The sequence below is a fragment of the Babylonia areolata genome, chromosome 16, assembly GCF_041734735.1.
Source record: "Babylonia areolata isolate BAREFJ2019XMU chromosome 16, ASM4173473v1, whole genome shotgun sequence".
NCBI classification, from domain to species: domain Eukaryota; kingdom Metazoa; phylum Mollusca; class Gastropoda; order Neogastropoda; family Buccinidae; genus Babylonia; species Babylonia areolata.
This window is the reverse complement of record NC_134891.1, coordinates 9,827,429-9,844,928: the sequence shown is the minus strand read 5'-3', so window position 1 is coordinate 9,844,928 and position 17,500 is coordinate 9,827,429. Positions and strand designations below refer to the sequence as shown.

The 17,500-nt window shown below is 50.9% G+C and overlaps 2 protein-coding genes across 2 annotated transcripts in view; one reads left to right on the top strand and one right to left on the bottom strand.

The window, feature by feature from the left end:
* LOC143290703 (uncharacterized) overlaps positions 1 to 15,848 on the bottom strand; it is a 15,863-nt gene extending 15 nt beyond the window's left edge. Inside the window, exons 1-9 of the mRNA XM_076600219.1 lie at positions 15,589 to 15,848; positions 13,709 to 14,530; positions 11,611 to 12,190; positions 11,075 to 11,376; positions 9,229 to 9,280; positions 6,407 to 6,538; positions 5,043 to 5,325; positions 3,539 to 4,237; positions 2,737 to 3,336 (exon numbers count right to left, since the gene is read on the bottom strand). Coding sequence (XP_076456334.1) covers positions 2,737 to 3,336; positions 3,539 to 4,237; positions 5,043 to 5,325; positions 6,407 to 6,538; positions 9,229 to 9,280; positions 11,075 to 11,376; positions 11,611 to 12,190; positions 13,709 to 14,530; positions 15,589 to 15,848 — 3,730 coding nt within the window. The remainder of the gene's footprint in view (positions 1 to 2,736; positions 3,337 to 3,538; positions 4,238 to 5,042; positions 5,326 to 6,406; positions 6,539 to 9,228; positions 9,281 to 11,074; positions 11,377 to 11,610; positions 12,191 to 13,708; positions 14,531 to 15,588) is intronic.
* Positions 1 to 17,500, top strand: part of LOC143290749 (kinesin-like protein KIF13A) — a 434,350-nt gene that overhangs the window by 30,738 nt on the left and 386,112 nt on the right. The gene's annotated exons all lie outside the window — the stretch shown is intronic.

The window sequence follows — 17,500 nt, the reverse complement described above, 5'->3', positions numbered from 1 at the left end:
TGATTCACACAGATATTTTTCCACATTGACAAATTCGACGTGTTGAAACAATCACATGATCGGATGTGCTAACTGGTATATCAGATAGATGGCTTGATTCATTGATGCATACATGTATTTATTCAATCGGTGAAAGTTGAATCACCTTCATGCTAAAGAGTGAAATAACGCAGATATAATGTGGACGTTAACTGAAATGGAAAAACTCGATTTTTTTGTTTGTTTGTTGTTTTTTGGTAAGTGGAACATCACATTTGAAACATCAAGATAATCGTGAATAAAATCTGGTCGACCAGGAAGTATTATCACAGATATGCCAACAGTGAATCACAGAATGGTACAAACAGTGAACATTTGATTAAGGAAAGGAGAAAAAAAAAATAATAAAAAGGAAAGAAAAACACCAACACCAAAACTTTATTTTGGAAGGTGAAAAGAATAGCAGTTCCTTGTCATGGTATTTAACAATAAATGTTTTTCGTAAATCACAAGCGCCCACAGACACAATTTCAAAATCATAATCGGCTTAAAAAATGGGGGTGGGGTGGCGGGGACGTAAGGCACCAGGGTGGTTGTGAAGGAAATGCTGTAGTAGCGAAAAAAAGTGGAGGAGAAGAAGAATATCCATCACAGACATAGCGATATACTTGAAGACAACTTTGGAGAGATAGATAGATAGACAGAGAGAGAGAGAGAGAGAGGTGGCGAGGGGGGGAGGAGGGAGGGAGGGGGAGGAGGGAGGGAGGAGGAAGAGAGAGGGGAGAGGGAGAGAGAGAGGGATGGAGTGGGATGGGGAGAGGGAGGAAGGGAGAGAGAGAGGTGGCGATGGGGGAGAGGGAGGGATGGAGAGAGAGAGAGAGAGGGAGGGAGGGGGGTGGGAGGGAGGGAGAGAGAGAGAGAGGGGGGAGGGAGGGAGAGAGAGAAGGGAGAGAGAGAGAAGGGGGGAGGGTGAGGGAGAGAGAGAGGGGGAGGAAGTGGGAGGGGGAGAGGGAGGAAGGGACAGAGAGAGAGAGAAAGAGACAGACAGAGAGAGAGAGAGAGAGAGAGAGAGAGAGATCCACAACGCGCTGTCCGTGCTGAGACAGATAGGACAGAAATTTGGAACGTTTCCTTTGTTAGCAGGGCAGGGCAGGGCAGGGCAGGGCATGTTCCCACTCAGGGTGATATTCAAGAGACCGTCGTACCAGCGGGTAAGGGTGTACCTGCGGGTAAATCTACCTCAGGCAAGGCAAACGGGGGAGGAAAGGGGGGGTGGGGGGGGACGATGGCAGACTGGTGTCCATGCATGAGGGTGTGGGTTCGATTCCCGCTCTCGCCCCTTCGTCTCAAGTTTGACTGAAAAGTCAAAGTGAGCATAATTTATAAATGTGGTCATTCGGATGAAACCATAAAAGCGATGTCCAGTGTGCAGCAGCATTCTTTTGACGCATTAAAAAAAAAAAGAAGAAAAAAAAAGAAAAAAAAAAGGCAACAACAACAAAACCCCATGACAACATAAGTGTTGTCCATTGGCAACATTTCGCGGAATAAATCCGCTCTGGTTGGTTCGCATTAACTCACTCAGTTCGGCCAGTCCTCTCTTCTCCTCTACACAGACCCCTCGGATGTCCAGTGGGTGTCTGAATGACCCAACCTTTAGCTTCCGTCGTCAGAATTGTGGTATTCTTTGTCAACATTCACCTCTCTTCAGTATAAGAGCCTTCCGCTTGCAATATTTTGATGATGGTAATTGTTGTGAAACGCTGTTAACGTCGTCTCTTTCGCCGTTCGTATGGAGAGAGTTAATACGTATGCATGCACTCAAGTCCTGGCTAAGCGCTTTTGGTTGTACTGCGTGTCAGGCGTCTTGCCCACCAGATGTCGTGTAGCATATATATATATATATATACACTGAAACCGAGAACTACGGTGGGGTGATGGCGTAGGGGTAACGCGTCCGCTTAAGGAAGCGAGAGAATCTGAGCGAACTGGTTCGAAGCACGGCTCAGCCGCCGATGTTTTGTCCCCCTCCACTAGACCTTGAGTGGTGGTCTGGACGCTATAGTCATTCGGATGAGACAGATAAACCGAGGTCCCGTGTGCAGCATGCACTTAGCGCACGTAAAAGAAAAACCCACGTAAAAGAAACCCACGGCAACAAAAGGGTGGTTCCTGGCGACATTCTGTAGAAAAATCCACTTTGAGAGGAAAAACAAAATAAAACTGCACGCAGGGGGGAAAAAAGAAAAAAAAAAAAAGTGTGGCGCTGTAGTGTAGCGACGCGCTCTCCCTGGGGAGAGAGCAGCTCGAATTTCACACAGAGAAATCTGTTGTGATGAATAGAAATACAAATACGATGGTCTCCTGAATACCACATCCCCACCCTCACCCCCCAGGGGGGTTTCCCTCAGGCCACACTGCTCTTGCCCAGCCAGGCAGGACGGGGGTGGGGGTGGGGGTAGTCGTCGTCGTCGTCCTCCTGCCCCCATCCTTCCCTCTCCTCGATCTCCACCCTGGCTGTCTTGTTGTTGTTGCTGTTGCCGGGTTTGGTGGTGGTGGTGGTGGAGGTGTTGGGGTTGTTGGCGGCTGCCTGCAGGAGTGCCGCCTTGCTGACCTGCAGCACACAGACGGCCAGCACGATGGAGGCGATGGCCGCCGACATGCCCATCACCGCCCCGATGATGAGGCCCAGGGTGGTCAGGTCGTCGTTGCTGCTGCTGCTGCTGTCACTGTTGTTGTTGTTGTTGTTGTCGTTGCTTGTGGCTGGGCTCAGGGCTCCGTTGCTGCGGGTGTTCTTGCTGTTGGGGGAACTGGTGGTTGGGGCGTTGGTGGTGGTGGTGGTGGTTGTGGTTGGGGAGGTCTGGACGGCAGGTGTTAGGGACTGGGACTGGGAAGGGAGAGCTCCTCCACCGGAGGATGGGGTGGAGGAAGAGGAGGAGGAGGAGGAGGAGGAAGCCTGAGGAGCTGTGTTTTGAGAGATGCCTTGAGGTCCCTGAGTTTGGGGGGAGGAACCAGCAGGGGTGTGGGTGGCGGCGGCGGCGGAACTGGGCATGGTTGGGCTGGGTGGAGCGTTGGTGGCGTGAGAGCTGCTGCCTCCCGAAGGTGGCGACGACGTCGACGACGACGACGACGACGACGGGGCCAGCGAAGGAGGCGGCAGGGAGGAGGAGGAAGATGATCCAGAGACTGTCGGTGTGGTTCCTGGGAGGACGGGGCCGGGGGTGGAGGGTGAGCTGGCAGCAGCAGCGGGGGTGGAGGAATATGCAGGGACAGCGGTGGGTTGTGCGCTCACTGCTGGAGTGCTGGTGGAGGCTGGTGGTTGTGGGCTGCTGGTGGTGGTGGAAGAGGATGCCGCAACTGCTGTGGTGGGGTTGGGGGTGGTGGTTGGGGGTTGCGGTGGTGGTGTGGTGGTCGGTGCAGCCGACATAGAAGTTGGACTGGAAGCTGGTGGGGTTGTTAGTTTTGGGGTGGTGGTGGTGGTGGTGGTGGTCGTTGTTGTCGTTGTGGTAGTTGAAGGCGTGGTAGTCGTGGTTGGAGTGGTTGTTGGTTGTTGTTGTACTCGCAGTTGTAGTAGTAGGGGTGGTGGTTGTGGTGGGGGTGGTGGTGGTGGTGGTGCTGAGGCACAGGGCCTCAATCTCGGCCACGGAGTCGCCCATGACCTTGGCCGTGTTGCCGCACACGGGGTCGGTGCTGGCGGCGCTGGCCTGGGCGAAGAACTGGGCCAGCCACAGGGACCCGCAGTCACACACCCACCCGCCCACCCCGCCCAGCTTCAGCGCCACCGAGGAGGACCCCCCAGTCAGCAGGACGTCCATGTCGTCGGGCAGCGAGGTCAGCAAGGTCCCCTCCAGGTTGAAGGTGCCCACGGAGCTGCCGGAGAAAGCCCCTCGCTCCACGGACCCCAGCGGGTTTCCGTCCAGGTTCAGGGTCCGGATGCCCAGGCCCACAACGTCCCCGGCGGCTAGCTTGTCGATCTTGTTGCCCGTGAGGGAGACGAAGAGCCCCGAGGCGGAGGGCAGCTTGGCCAGGGCGCCGCCCGGGAACTGGTGCAGGCGGTTCTGGGACAGGACGAAGGCGCGGAGGCTGGAGCCGGCGAAGGCGTCGGTGGGCACGTGGGCCAGGCGGTTGTTGTCGGCGATGAGGCTGACGACGGGCACGCCCGACAGGAAGTTGCTGGGCAGGCTGGTCAGGTCGTTGTAGGACAGCTTGAGCGACTTGAGGGAGGTCAGCGGGCGGAAGCAGCTGGGGCTCAGGACGCCTGCGTCATCAGGGTGGTGGTGGTGGTGGTGGGGGGGGGGGGGGGTTGTGGAGTTGGGGGAGCAGAGTAAAGATAGATAGATAAATAAATAAATAAATGAATAAAGGAAATAAATAACAGGTCACGGGAGGTGGCCGCGTATACACGCACGCGCGCGCGCGCACACACACACACACACACACACACACACACACACACATGTGTTACATGTATTTTTTCCCCTTGTTTCTTAGACATCACCAGAAGTTTTTCTATTTACCGGATAAAATGGTCCGCAGAGTTAGATGAACGAGTTAGGAGATAGGTATATAAGGTATATGTGAAAAAGCCTGATTATTCCTTAATGGATCAGTCATAAAACAAAGGCACACACACTCTCTCTCTCTCACACTTCTGTGTGCAGCTCGCTCGTGTGTGTGTGTGTGTGTGTGTGTGTGTGTGTGTGTGTGTGTGTGTGTGTGCGTGCGTGCGTGCGTGCGCGCGCGCCCGCGCCCGCCATCGCCTTTGTTTTATGATTGATCTATTTAGAAATATCAAGCTTTTTCATATACTTATCTCCTTACTCGTTCCATCTAATTCTGCGGAGCATCTTATCCACACACACACACACACACACACACACACACACACACACCAAAAACAACCAGTACCCCCCCCCCACAACCACCCCACCCCAGCCCCCGGGGACAACCCTCCCCGTCCACCACAACCCCCACCTCCTCCCCCCAACCTCCTCTCCCCCCCCAACCCCCAAAACCCTCCCAAACCCCCTCACCAACCCCCCCACAACCCTCCCAAACCATACCTATACTGTTGTTGGTGAGGTCGAGGAACATGAGGCTGGGGAGGCCGGCGAAGGTGTTGTCGGAGAGGTAGGTGAGGTGGTTGTGGGGCAGCATCAGGCGGCTGAGCTGGCCCAGCCCTTGGAAGAGGTTGTCGGGCAGGCTGTTGATGGCGTTGTAGGAGAGGTCCAGGGTGGTGAGGCCGCCCAGCCCCGAGAGGCTCTGCGGGAAGAAGGTCTGCAAGGAGGTGTGCTGGATGGTCAGGGAGGAGAGCGCCGTGTCGCTGAAGGCCTGGTCCTCCATCACCTGATCAGATTAAGAAGAAGAAGAAGAAGAAGAAGAAAATTGAAATCCACCGAAAACGGAGTGTGGCTGCCTGTATGGTGTGTGTGTTTGGGGGGCGGTGAGGGGGGCGGGGGGGGAATGAAACGGTCTTAGACGTAATAAAACAAAGTTTTAAAAAGTATTTAAAAAACAAACAAACAAAACACCAAAAGATCCCAAACAAAAACTGAAAAAGCCACCACCGCCCTCCAAAAACAACAACAAAAACAAAACCAAAAACCCCCCCAAAACAACAACAAAAAACAAACAACACTCCCCCCCAAAAAAAACAAAAAAAACAAAACAAAAACAACCGGACTCGTGTACACGAATGAACGTGGGAGTTACACAGCCCACGAACGGGAAAAACGACAATTAAAAACAACAAATCAATAGCCAAGCTTCAAGATACACTTGCAAGCAGAAACAAAGAAGAGAGAGAGAGAGAGAGAGAGAGAGAGAGAGAGAGAGAGAGACGTATATGGTGGTGCTGCACTTGTAGTGTACAACCCCTCCGTCCCCCACTCCCCCCCCCCCCCCCGCCACAGTAATCGATAAAGAATTGTAATGAATGATGAATATAATCGATGAAAATGTAATCGATCAAATGATTTTTTAAAAAAAGAAAAAGAGGAATGGTCATCCATCACGTGATAGACCCCGGACTCAGTCAGTATGAGCAATTGAAAAATTGGAGGAAAAAAAAAGTGATTAGAAAAAATCGTAGTTTTAAATAAATGTAATCGATAAAAACAACAACAAACAAACACACAACAGTACTCGATTAGAAAAAAAACAGATAGATAGATAGATGATAGGATATAGATAGATAGATGAGGGTCCACCATCACCTGGTAGTAGATAGATATAGATAGATAAGGGTCCATCATCACCTAGTAGTAGATAGATAGATAGAGACATAGATAGGGTCCATCATTACGTAGTTGTCGACAGATAGATAGATAGATGGACAGGTAGATAGATAAGGGTCCAGATAGATAGATAGATAGACAGACAGACAAGGATCCAGACAGACAGACAGATAAGGCTCCGCCACCGTCACCTGGTAGTCGCTGGACTCGGTCAGTTTGAGCGAGGTGAGGGCGGTGAGCGAGGAGAAGGCGCTCCGCTGCAGGTAGTGCCCGCAGCCCGTGCTGCCCGTCAGGGTCACCGAGGTCAAGGCCCCGGACAGGGACTGGGGGCACACCGCCGTGTTGATGCACGTGACGCGCGTGGAGGAGGAGCACGAGCAGCCCGAGGGGCACTGGCCCCAGGCGGGGGTGGGGAGGAGGAGGAGGAGGAGGAGGAAGGGGAGGAGGAGGGTGAGGAGGTAGACTGTTGTGGTCTGGGACATTGTGCTGGGTATGGGTGGGGTGTGGGGGAGGCTGTTTTTTTTTTTTTTTTCGGGAGGTCCTGGGTCAGTATGGATAATATCAGCCTGTGTGGAAAGTTGGGATGAGGGAGGTCTGTGTGGACGAGGTCCTGGTGTCTTGACGGAGGCTCGCCCACTCGCTCGTGAAGCGAGCTCTTCTTTCTTCAAAAGCTTTTGTTGACAGTATTTCCACTGAGTTGAAAGACGCAGATTTTCACTTCTCCTAAACCTTGTCGCTGTGGTGGATTCAGTTACGCTCACGTTTTAAGTTTGAGATCTTGACTTCAGGTTTGGTCTTTCGTTGGTTTATCGGGTTGTACAAATCCCTCGTCTTTTGACGTACAATTTGATTGGGTGGTTCTTTTTTTTGTGTTCGATTTTTATTTTATTATTATTATTTATTATTATTATTTTTTTATTATTTATATTTCACAAGTGTTATCTTGTGTTAGAATTTGACAGCGTTCACTCGGATTGTGTGATTAAGGAAATGAAAAAAAAAAACCCTAAAAAACCACAGAACAAACAAACAAAAAAACTAAACAGTTTTCTTTTTTTTATGGTAAGTGAAGAACCAGTTTATCTGGTGCACAGATCTAGCTTCTTTTTTTTTTTTTTAACTCCCGTCGAATCGTTCACCTCGTTGTTTGAACCGTCTATCCCCGGGGTTTTCCTGTGTCTGTGTTGGCTGGTGGGGGCACCACTTTCTCCCCACTTCACACACACACACACGCCCCACAGGGTAGTAGGGTTTTAACTCACTCAGTACGGCCAGTCCTCTCTTCTCCTCTACACAGACCCCTCGGATGTCCAGTGGGTGTCTGAATGACCCAACCTTTAGCTTCCGTCGTCAGAATTGTGGTATATTCTTTGTCAACATTCACCTGTCTTCAGTATAAGAGCCTTCCGCTTGCAATACTTTGATGATGATAACTGGGGTGAAACGCTGTTAACGTCGTCTCTTTCGCCGTTCGTATGGAGAGAGTTAAACTGCGGTCCGCTCGCTTCCCCTACAGTAAGTTGCTCACACACATTGCTTGGTTTTTTTTTCCTTTTTCTTCTCCCCCTCTCTGGACGTCTTCAGCCTGTTGTGTGGGGGTGTTTGCGCCGTGTTGGCCCCTACACTCGGGACTAATCTGCTGTCAACTTGGCGCTTTCCCCGCCTCTTTGTTTGACAGCCGGTGGTCACTTTGTCAGCTGCCTGCCTCTGTGTGTGTGTGTGTGTGTGTGTGTGTGTGTGTTCACCGGGTTTCTTTCTTCGGTCCAGCCACGTGTTGCTTTGGAGGAGGAGGAAGACAGGACAGGATAGCGCAGCTGTGAACTTTTTTAAAATTTATTTTATTTATTTATTTTTTTAAGTTTATTCCCTCACCTTCGCTCACCTATCTTTCTCTTCTTTTACAGTGCGTTTTTATCTTTTATTATTATTATTATTATTTATTTATTTATTTTTTTAAAAGTTGAGCTGCTTTCACATTTCAACTTTCTGCTTTTCCTTAAAAAAAAGTATTTCTTTGTCTGTCTTTGTCCTTTTTTTCTGGTAAAGAGATCTTTGCTGAGTTTTCTTCTTCTTCTTCTTCTTCTTCTTCTTCTTCTTCTTCTTCTGCTTCTGAATGTTAGAAACCTATTTTGAAGTTATTCAGTGGATGCGAAGACTTCTGTCATGATTTCTGTCACGTGATTTCCCAAGCGAAGTCGTCACCAAACGTTTCCAACCGCTTGATTAAAATTAGTTGTTGTTGTTTTTTTTTTTTTTCGGTTGTAGCTTCTGATGTTGATTTCTTGTTCTTGTTCTTGTTCTTCTTCTTCTAAGACTGTTTATGCTATTGTCAGTACCGGTTTTGTAGATTTTTGTATCCCCCGGGGCTGGAATCGGGGGAGGGCCCTGTGTTCTGGAGACTTAACGAGCAGGATCGTCGGTTGGGATATATCATGGACGATGTGTTTTTGGTGTTTGCTCTTTAAGGTCCAGTTCATCCTCCTTACAAGTTGTCGGAACTACGAGCAGATCGAATTTTATATAGCCGTCGAATGTGGGGTGGGCAGTGCATATCCCTCTTTTATTTTTTTATTTTTTCCTTTGTCTTGTCTGTCTCTATCTGTTTTGTCTTTCTCAGCCCCCTGCATACATACCCCAGCGTACAGAGAGAGAGAGAGAGAGAGAGAGAGAGGGGCGGGGCAGTGAAAAGGGCGGCTGTCAATCAAGAGTGACGTTTTCGTCACATGACGAGGGAAGACCTGACCAATCAGAGACCCGCATCTGAGGGGTTATCAGTGTGAACCCCCTCTCCCCCCCTCCCCATGCCCCATCCATCCCCCACCCCGACAGGTAATAGGTGCGTCAGTAAGTAGTCCCCCCCCCCCCACCCCTCCAAACACAGCTGTGTTCTTTAGACCGGGAGAGCAATCCTGCAGTACGATTTCGCTCTTTCTGTGAAATCTTCAACTCCTCCCTCCCTTGCCCCCCCCCCCCTCCCTACCCTCCTCCCCCTCCCTCCACCCCCCACCCGTACCCCATTCAGCACCGTCGCCGTCCACCTCTGTCCGGGTTTGTCTGGTGTTGTTCTGAACGGGTGAGTGTCGTTGTCACAGTTACGGGGTGGGTGGCATCGCCGTCAGCTGTGGTAGAGCTTTGAGGTTGAATTTTTGAGTTGTGTTGTGGGTTCATTGCACTAGTGACAGTTTCCGGTTTGAAGAAAAGTTGTTGTGTTTTCCTCAAAAAAGAAGTAGTGGAAGAAAAGAAGAAGAAGAAGAAGAAGAAAAAAAAAGTGTACTTGAACATAAACAGAAGTTGATTGCAAGGTTATGGGTTAAAGTGCATGCGCGCTCGCGAGCGCGCGCGCGCGCGCGCGCGCACACACACACACACACACACACTCACACACACACACACTGCAGACATAACAGACACTAGAAACCATATTCACTTGGAAAAATGGAGATGGTGTTTATTTGAATATGTGTTCTGTGATCAGCAAAGTAGGTTAAGTAGTTATACCCCCCCCCACCCCCTACAAACAGCGGTTATTTCCCGCAGATCCCCCCCCCCCCCACACACACACACACTCCACCCCCACCTCCTCTGTGACAGGGAACTGATTCGACTTTAAAGAGGCACTGCATTGGGGAAAGGAACGGGAACTATGATTAATACAAGGGATACATTATAAGCTGTAAGCATGTTGATGATCTTTTGTCTGTGCATTGTCATCATGCGTACTTGTTGAACGATTAAAGATTGTTTAACTCACTCAGTACGGCCAGTCCTCTCTTCTCCTCTACACAGACCCCTCGGATGTCCAGTGGGGTGTCTGACTGACCCAACCTTTAGCTTCCGTCGTCAGAATTGTGGTATTCTTTGTCAACATTCACGTCTTCAGTATAAGAGCCTTCCGCTTGCAATATTTTGATGATGGTAATTGGGGTGAAACGCTGTTAACGTCGTGCTCTTTCGCCGTTCGTATGGAGAGAGTTAAACCACGAGGGATACATTACAGTTCGACGGTTTTCCGTCTGTATCATCTTCATGCACGAACGACCGAGTAAAGAAATACTGTTGGCTGAATAGATTTTTATTTTATTTATTTATTAATTTTTTTAATGGAAAACCACAGTACGAAACCAGTCATGCAAATTAACCAATATGTTACTCCATCGTTCTTGGTTTGATTTGTTCAGCGTTGGTCAAATTTGAATATATTATTATATTTTAGAAAAACAAAAATATATATATAAAAAAAAAGGGTGAGTGGCTAACAAATACAGATATGCACGTACGCGCATAGGCACGCGCGCGCGCACACACACACACACACGCCCGCACGCGCGCACGCGCACACACACACACACACACACACATATTTTCCCCTTTGTTTTAGATCAGATTGAAAAGAACAATAGACAGTGACATTTTCGTCGTCGTCTTCTTTTTTTTCTTCTTTCCTTTACACGAGCATAAACTCCCTGCCTTTAGATCACATTGAAAAGAAAACTTGTCAGGTCAAGTCTGTCCTTCCATAGTAGAAAACTTTTCACAACTCACAGACCACAGCAGCAGGGTGAAGGAGGGAGGGAGGGAGGGAGGGAAGGTTTGGCCCGCTTCTTTCCATCCCTCCCTCCCTCCCTCATCGTTCCCGTAAAAACACGATGTGACCGATGATGATGATGATGATACCTGACATCGTACACATCCAGCACAACACCAGCACCACCTCCGCGTCCACAGAAAGCCGGCCAACCAACCAACCTGATCCTTCGTCGCCCTCCCCCCCACCCCCCGACCCCCGATCCCCCTCTCCACCCCCCAAAAAAGAGTGGAAAAAAAAAAGAGAGAAGAAAACCTCGCTGTCGCCGTCTCACTGATAGTAACGATAACGATACACCTGAAGAGCAGCAGCTCCCCCGCCCCACGGCCCATCCTCGGCCCAGGTGGTGGTGGTGGCGGCGGTGACTGGCAGCCCCCGTTTGACCGTCGGGTAGCTCCTCGCGGGGTACACCCTGTGGTGACGAATCTCCGGACGAGATCTGTCGTCGTCGCCGCCGCCGCCGCTGCTGTCGTCACCACGACCGGCACCACAGCAGCAGCAGCAGACGAGGGCCACACATCCGACCAGGGCGAGGAGCCCGCCCAGGGAGGCAGCGGCGATGAGGACTGTGGTGAACTGCAAGGTGGTGCCCCGCACGTCGATGTGGATCACGTTGCTGACGGGGCCCGGGGAGGAGGAGGAGGAGGGGGTGGTGATGGTGGTGGTGGTGGTGGTGGTGGTTCGGACTTGGGCAGGAGGGACGACGCCTGCCGTGACCGTGAGGACTGGAGGGTGTTGTTGTTGGTGGGTGATGGTGTTCAGGGGGTGTTGGTGTGTGACGGGCCGGGGCTGTGTCTTCGTCGCTCTGACATGTGGCGGGGAGTTAGGTGTCGGGGTCGTGGTGGTGGTGGCGGTGGTGGTGACGGTTTTAGGGGTGGTGGAGGCGGTTGTCGTTGACGTTGTGGGTGTTGTTGTCGTAGTGGTGGTGGGAGCAGCGGTGGTGGTTGTGGTGGTAGTGGTGGTTGGAACAGGAGTCGTAGTTGGAGTCGTGGTGGTCGTTGGCGTTGTTGTCGTCGTTGTAGGAGTGGTGGTGGTGGTGGTGGGTGGGGTGGTGGTAGTTGTGGTGGTCGTAGTCGTAGTCGTGGTTGTCGTAGTAGTAGTTGTAGTTGTGGTGGTGGTGGTGGTGGTCCGACACAGCCTCTCCAAATCCGGCATGGCGTCGGTGAGGGTCCTGCCGGCCAGCGGGGCGGGGTCTCGGCAGGAGGGTGGGCTGCTGGCGGCGCTGGAGAGGAGGTAGCGGCCCAGCCACAGGGCGTCGCAGCCGCAGCGCCAACCCGGGGTGAGGTGGAGGTGGAGGGCGGGGCGGGAGGAGGCGAGGAAGGGCTCCATGGAGGAGGGCAGGGAGGTCAGGGAGGTGTTGTGCAGGTCCAGCTCTTGGATCTGTGCTCCGCTTAGGACAACAGTAGCAACAGCAGTAACAACAGTGACAACAGTGACAACAACAACAGTGACAGCAACAACAGTGACAACAGTGACAGTGTTAGCAACAACAGTGACAACAACAGTGACATCAGTGACAGTGACAGCAACAACAGTGACAACAACAGTGACAACGACAGCAACAACAGTGACAACAACAGTGACAACAGTGACAGCATTGACAACAACAACAGTGACAGCAACAGTGAGAACGACAACAACAGTGACAGCAACAACAGTGACAGCATTGACAATAACAACAGTGACAGCAACAACAGTGACAGTGACATCAACAACAGTGACAACAACAGTGACAGTGACAGCAACAACAGTGACAACAACAACAGTGACAGTGACAGCAACAACAGTGACAACAACAACAGTGACAGTGACAGCAACAACAGTGACAGCAACAACAGTGACAAGAATGACAACAACAACAGTGACAGTGACAGCAACAACAGTGACAGTGACAACAACAGTGACAGCAGCAACAGTGACAGTGACAACAACAGTGACAGCAACAACAGTGACAGTGACAACAACAACAGTGACAGTGACAACAACAGTGACAACAAGAAGTCAGCATGGGCAGTTGTTAGTGGACTACCGTGCATTGTGTGCTGTGATTTTTTTTTTTTTTTTTTAATTTATTTTCCCCCCTCCGAGTATGAAGTCTCAGTATCAAGTTCATGGTTGTCTGATATTATCATTGTTATCATAATCAGAATCGTGTAAAACAGCAAAACAAAAAACAGCAGAAAAAAACCCAACCCCTGTTGGAAGTTTTCTCACGAAGAAATAGGAATATTATCATTGATCTTGTCGTCAGAATAGTGTGTGGGGAGGGGGTGGGGTGGGGGTGAATTCATCCTATTGGGAGGTTTCTCACGAAGAGATAAATAAGAGGAATAAAGGATTTGCGGTTACTTCAGCCGGACATGGGGTGTCCGTCGGGGCAAATGAGTAACAAGACAGTAGGTGGATCCAGCGTGATAGAATTCATTTTGTCACACACTTTTTACGAGCACATGCTCGCGTGCAACCCACCACGACCACTGCCGCCACCACAACCACAACCACAACCACAGATACTACTGCAGTTGCAACTACTACTACCACCAGTACAGCTGCTCCTGCTACAACTACTGCCACTACTGCTGGTGCTGCTACAAATTCTACTACTACTGCTGCTGCTGCGAAGACAGGATGTGGATGCAGCGTGAAAGAATTCATTTTGTCACATACTTTTACGGGTACAAGCTCGCGCGCAACCACCACAACCACCACCACCGCTGCCGCCACCACAACCACAACCACGGATACTACTGCAGTTGCAACTGCTACCACCACCAGTACAACTGCTCCTGCTACAACTACTGCCACCACTACTACTTCTGGTGCTGCTACAACTTCTACTTCTGCTACTGCTGCTGCTGCGAAAACTACTACTACTTCTTCTGCCGCTGCCAACTACTGCTACCAGTACCTGAAAGCGCCAGGCTGCACGGAGGCGATGGGGTTGGAGGACAGGTTGAGGGTGTGGATGTCGAGACGGGCCAGGTCCCCGGCCCCCAGCCCCGCCACCCGGTTGGCGCTCAGGTCCACGGTGCGCGGGGCCGTCCGGCACTGCCGGAGGGAGGCTGACGGAACGGCGGGCAGCGCGTTGTGCGACAGGTCCAGCGTCTGCAGGGCTGTTCCGGCAAAGGCCCTGCTCCCCACCTGCCCTATCCTCCCTTCCTGGAAACTGGCCGTCTTTAGGCTGCTCAGCCCGGAGAGCAGGTCGTCCGGCAGCGACGTCAGCGAGGTGATCTTCATCGTCAGCGTCTCCAGGCCGCGGAGGGGTTGGAAGGCGGAAGGGGCGAGGCTGGTGAGGGGGTTGGCGGACAGGTCTAAGGACTTGAGGGCGGCGAGGCCTCGGAAGGCGTCCTGGCCCAGGGCGGTGAGCTGGTTGACGCGGAGGTCCAGGCTGGCCAGGGACCCGCCCAGCAGGGAGAAGCCGCCGTCCGGAAGGGAGGTCAGGTGGTCCTGCCTGAGGGTCAGCTCCTGAAGCCGCCCCAGCCCCGTGAAGACGTCCGGCGTGAAGGAGGAGAAGTTGTTGCCCATCAGCGTGAGCGTCGTCATCTTGGTGTTCTGGGCGAACACGGGGCCCTTGACGGAGCTGATCCCACAGTTGGACAGCGTGAGTTTCTCCAGGTTCACCAGTCTGTTTTGAGGGGAGAGGGTCAGGTTGTTGGTGTTGTGACGTTCCTGTGGATGGTCTACAATTATCTCTCCCCGCCCCACCCCCCGATGATGATGATGATGATACCTGCTATCGTAGTCACCCCCCCCCTCCCGCACCCCCCACTCTCCCACCACCACCACCACCACCACCACCTCAGGAAGCCAACCAACCAACCAACCTAGTCGTTCGTCGCTCACACCTCTTCCCACACACACCGCCCACCCACCCACCCCAACCTTCACTTTCTCCGCTTGTCCGTTCACCTCTTCCCATGACCACGTCGGTGGGTTTAGGTTAAGAGCAAAGGCGATGTCTTGTCTGCCTGCCTGCGTGCCTGCCTATCTCTTTCTCTCTCTCTGCCATTCTCTCATACTCACTGTGTTGCTATCTGTCTGTCTGTCTGTCTGTCTGTCTGTCTGTCTGTCTCTCTCTCTCTCTCTCTCTCTCTCTCTCTCTCTCTCTCCCCCCTCTCTCTCTCTCTCTCTGCCATTGTGTCTCATACTCTGTGTATCGCTGTGTGTCTCGCTGATGTGTGGTTCGTCCGTCGGGATCGACGAGGACCATCTAGTCATCCAGGGGTGGATGGGTTTGGGCTCTGTGGTTGCGCAGATGACTGGTCAGGCCAATTCGTGCCCGGAAGGTTCTGACGCAGTGTGGACAGGGGATGGTGGCGGCTGTCGGGGACTTGCTGGCCCTGCTTTTCCTGGCCTCTGTGCGTTGCTCTGCTGCAGCGATTCTGTTGGCCTCGCAGGATTTGGCGCCTTTGTGGACGGACAGCTGAACGCCACTTTGGTGTGTCCATTGCATTCAGCTCCCACGTGTCGTGGCTGATGTTGAAGGCCTTCTGCCATTCTGTCTCTTACTCTGTGCATCGCTGTGTGTCTCGCTGATAGTGCTGATATCACAACAGAGCCCCCCACTCTTTCCTCTCTCTCTGTCAATGTGTGTCCATCTCTCGTTGGCTGTCACGTCTGATTGCGGCGACTTAATTAAAAAAAAAAAGAAAAAAGAAAAAGAAAAGGAAAATAAGGGCATACAATTTCAAGCCCTTGCACGCACGCACGCTTCCACCTCTCTCCCTCTCCGCCCCCTCCGCACCCCCCACCCACCCCCACGACCCCACACCTCACCAGCCCCCTTACCTGCTGAAGAAGGCGGCCAGCAGGCCCCGCATGCCCATGATGGGACATCCGCCCAGCATCGTGGCCTCCCGCACCGAGGGGGGCAGGACCTGGGGGCACACCTTGCACACCGCCGTCTCCACCTGCCCGCTGCCCGCCGCCACCGGGCACGACAGGCACACGGGGCGCGGCGGGCACCGCGACATGCCCAGGGTCGCGGGCGCCAAGGTCAAGGTCAAGACCAAGGTCAAGGTCGGGGCCAGCCTCAAGGTCGTCGTCATCGTCGTCGCCATGGGTGGTGACGACCGGGTCGCTCGGTCGGACTGTCTGTTGACATCGTTTTTTTTTGTTTTTTGTTTTTTAATGGGTCGGCGTTCAATCCTTTTTGGGGGGATCGTTGGTAGGAGGGTACAGAGAAGGGGTGGAGGGTGGGGGGGAGTGTCATTTGGAAGGGGGGAAGAGCGGGGAAGGGACATGGAGGGGGAGGGAGGGGGTGAGGGGGAAAGGAATGAACAAGAACAAGAGCGAGAACAAAAACTTTAATCTCCAGGCCTCCGACCCCTAGAAAGAGGTCAAAAGTACACAATATGGTGATCACGTAGCTACAACTCAGTGTAAAACACGTACGAACTTAAACCTGTAGGACAAAAGTGCCTCTTGTGCATTGCAAATTAATTGTAAGTTTCTTCATTGCAGCCAACGAATTCCTGTCGTATCTTCAGCGGCATTAAATATATAAACACTGAGTTTACGAATACTGTAAACAGAACTATTCTTTAGAAAGTGAACACACGATTGACCTTCAGAGTTCAGATGTTTTTGCCTTGGGTTATTGCATAGGTCACAACTGTTTATAAAACGATTTTCATCTTGAGAGAGAGAGAGAGAGAGAGAGAGAGAGAGAGAGAGAGAGAGAGAGAGAGAGAGAGATTTCTTTTTGTCTTGTGTAGCGTTACATTTAAACAGGTTTTTTTTCAAAAGAAACAACATAGCAAAAAAAGCACAGAAAAACGAACAGCACTGAGAAGGACACCAAACATGGCTTATTGTTTAACTCACTCAGTACGGCCAGTCCTCTCTTCTCCTCCACACAGACCCCTCGGATGTCCAAGGGGTGTCTGAATGACCCAACCTTTAGCTTCCGTCGTCAGAATTGTGGTATTCTTTGTCAACATTCACCTCTTCAGTATAAGAGCCTTCCGCTTGCAATATTTTGATGATGGTAATCGGGGTGAAACGCTGTTAGCGTCGTCTCTTTCGCCGTTCGTATGGAGAGAGTTAAACCCTATCCGATGAGAAACAAGTGAGCTAAAAAAACAACTACAACAACAAACCCCCCAAAAAAACAACAACAACAAAACAACAAAAAACAACCAAACAAAAAACAACAACAAAAAACAACAAAAAAAACCCCACAAACAAACAAACAAACAAAACTTATGTGTACCAGTTAATAGAGGAATCAAAGTGAATATCATTATTATCACATTGTACAGGTATGAGCATGAGTCAAACCATCCTTGGAGGACACGGAGCGACACAAAGCTCGGTTCTTTTCTTTCTGGCAAAAAAAAAAGAAAAAAAAAAGTGTTTAGGTTTGAATATATAATATAATATATTAATATAATATAATATAATACAATATAATATATAATATGATAATTATGATATGATATTCGATTATGATATAATATATGATATGATGTGATCTAATATGATATAATATGATAATACTAATGATAATAAAATATGATATGGTATAATAGCTTTTGCTGTGTTTCACGTTTACTTGATCAGCAGCCCATGATTAAAAAAAAAAAAAAAAAAAGCCGGAAAAAAGCAACAAGACAGTTCTTCGCTGTTCAACAGAGGTAAGAGCGGAGAGATGGGACACACACACACACACACACACACACACACACACACACACACA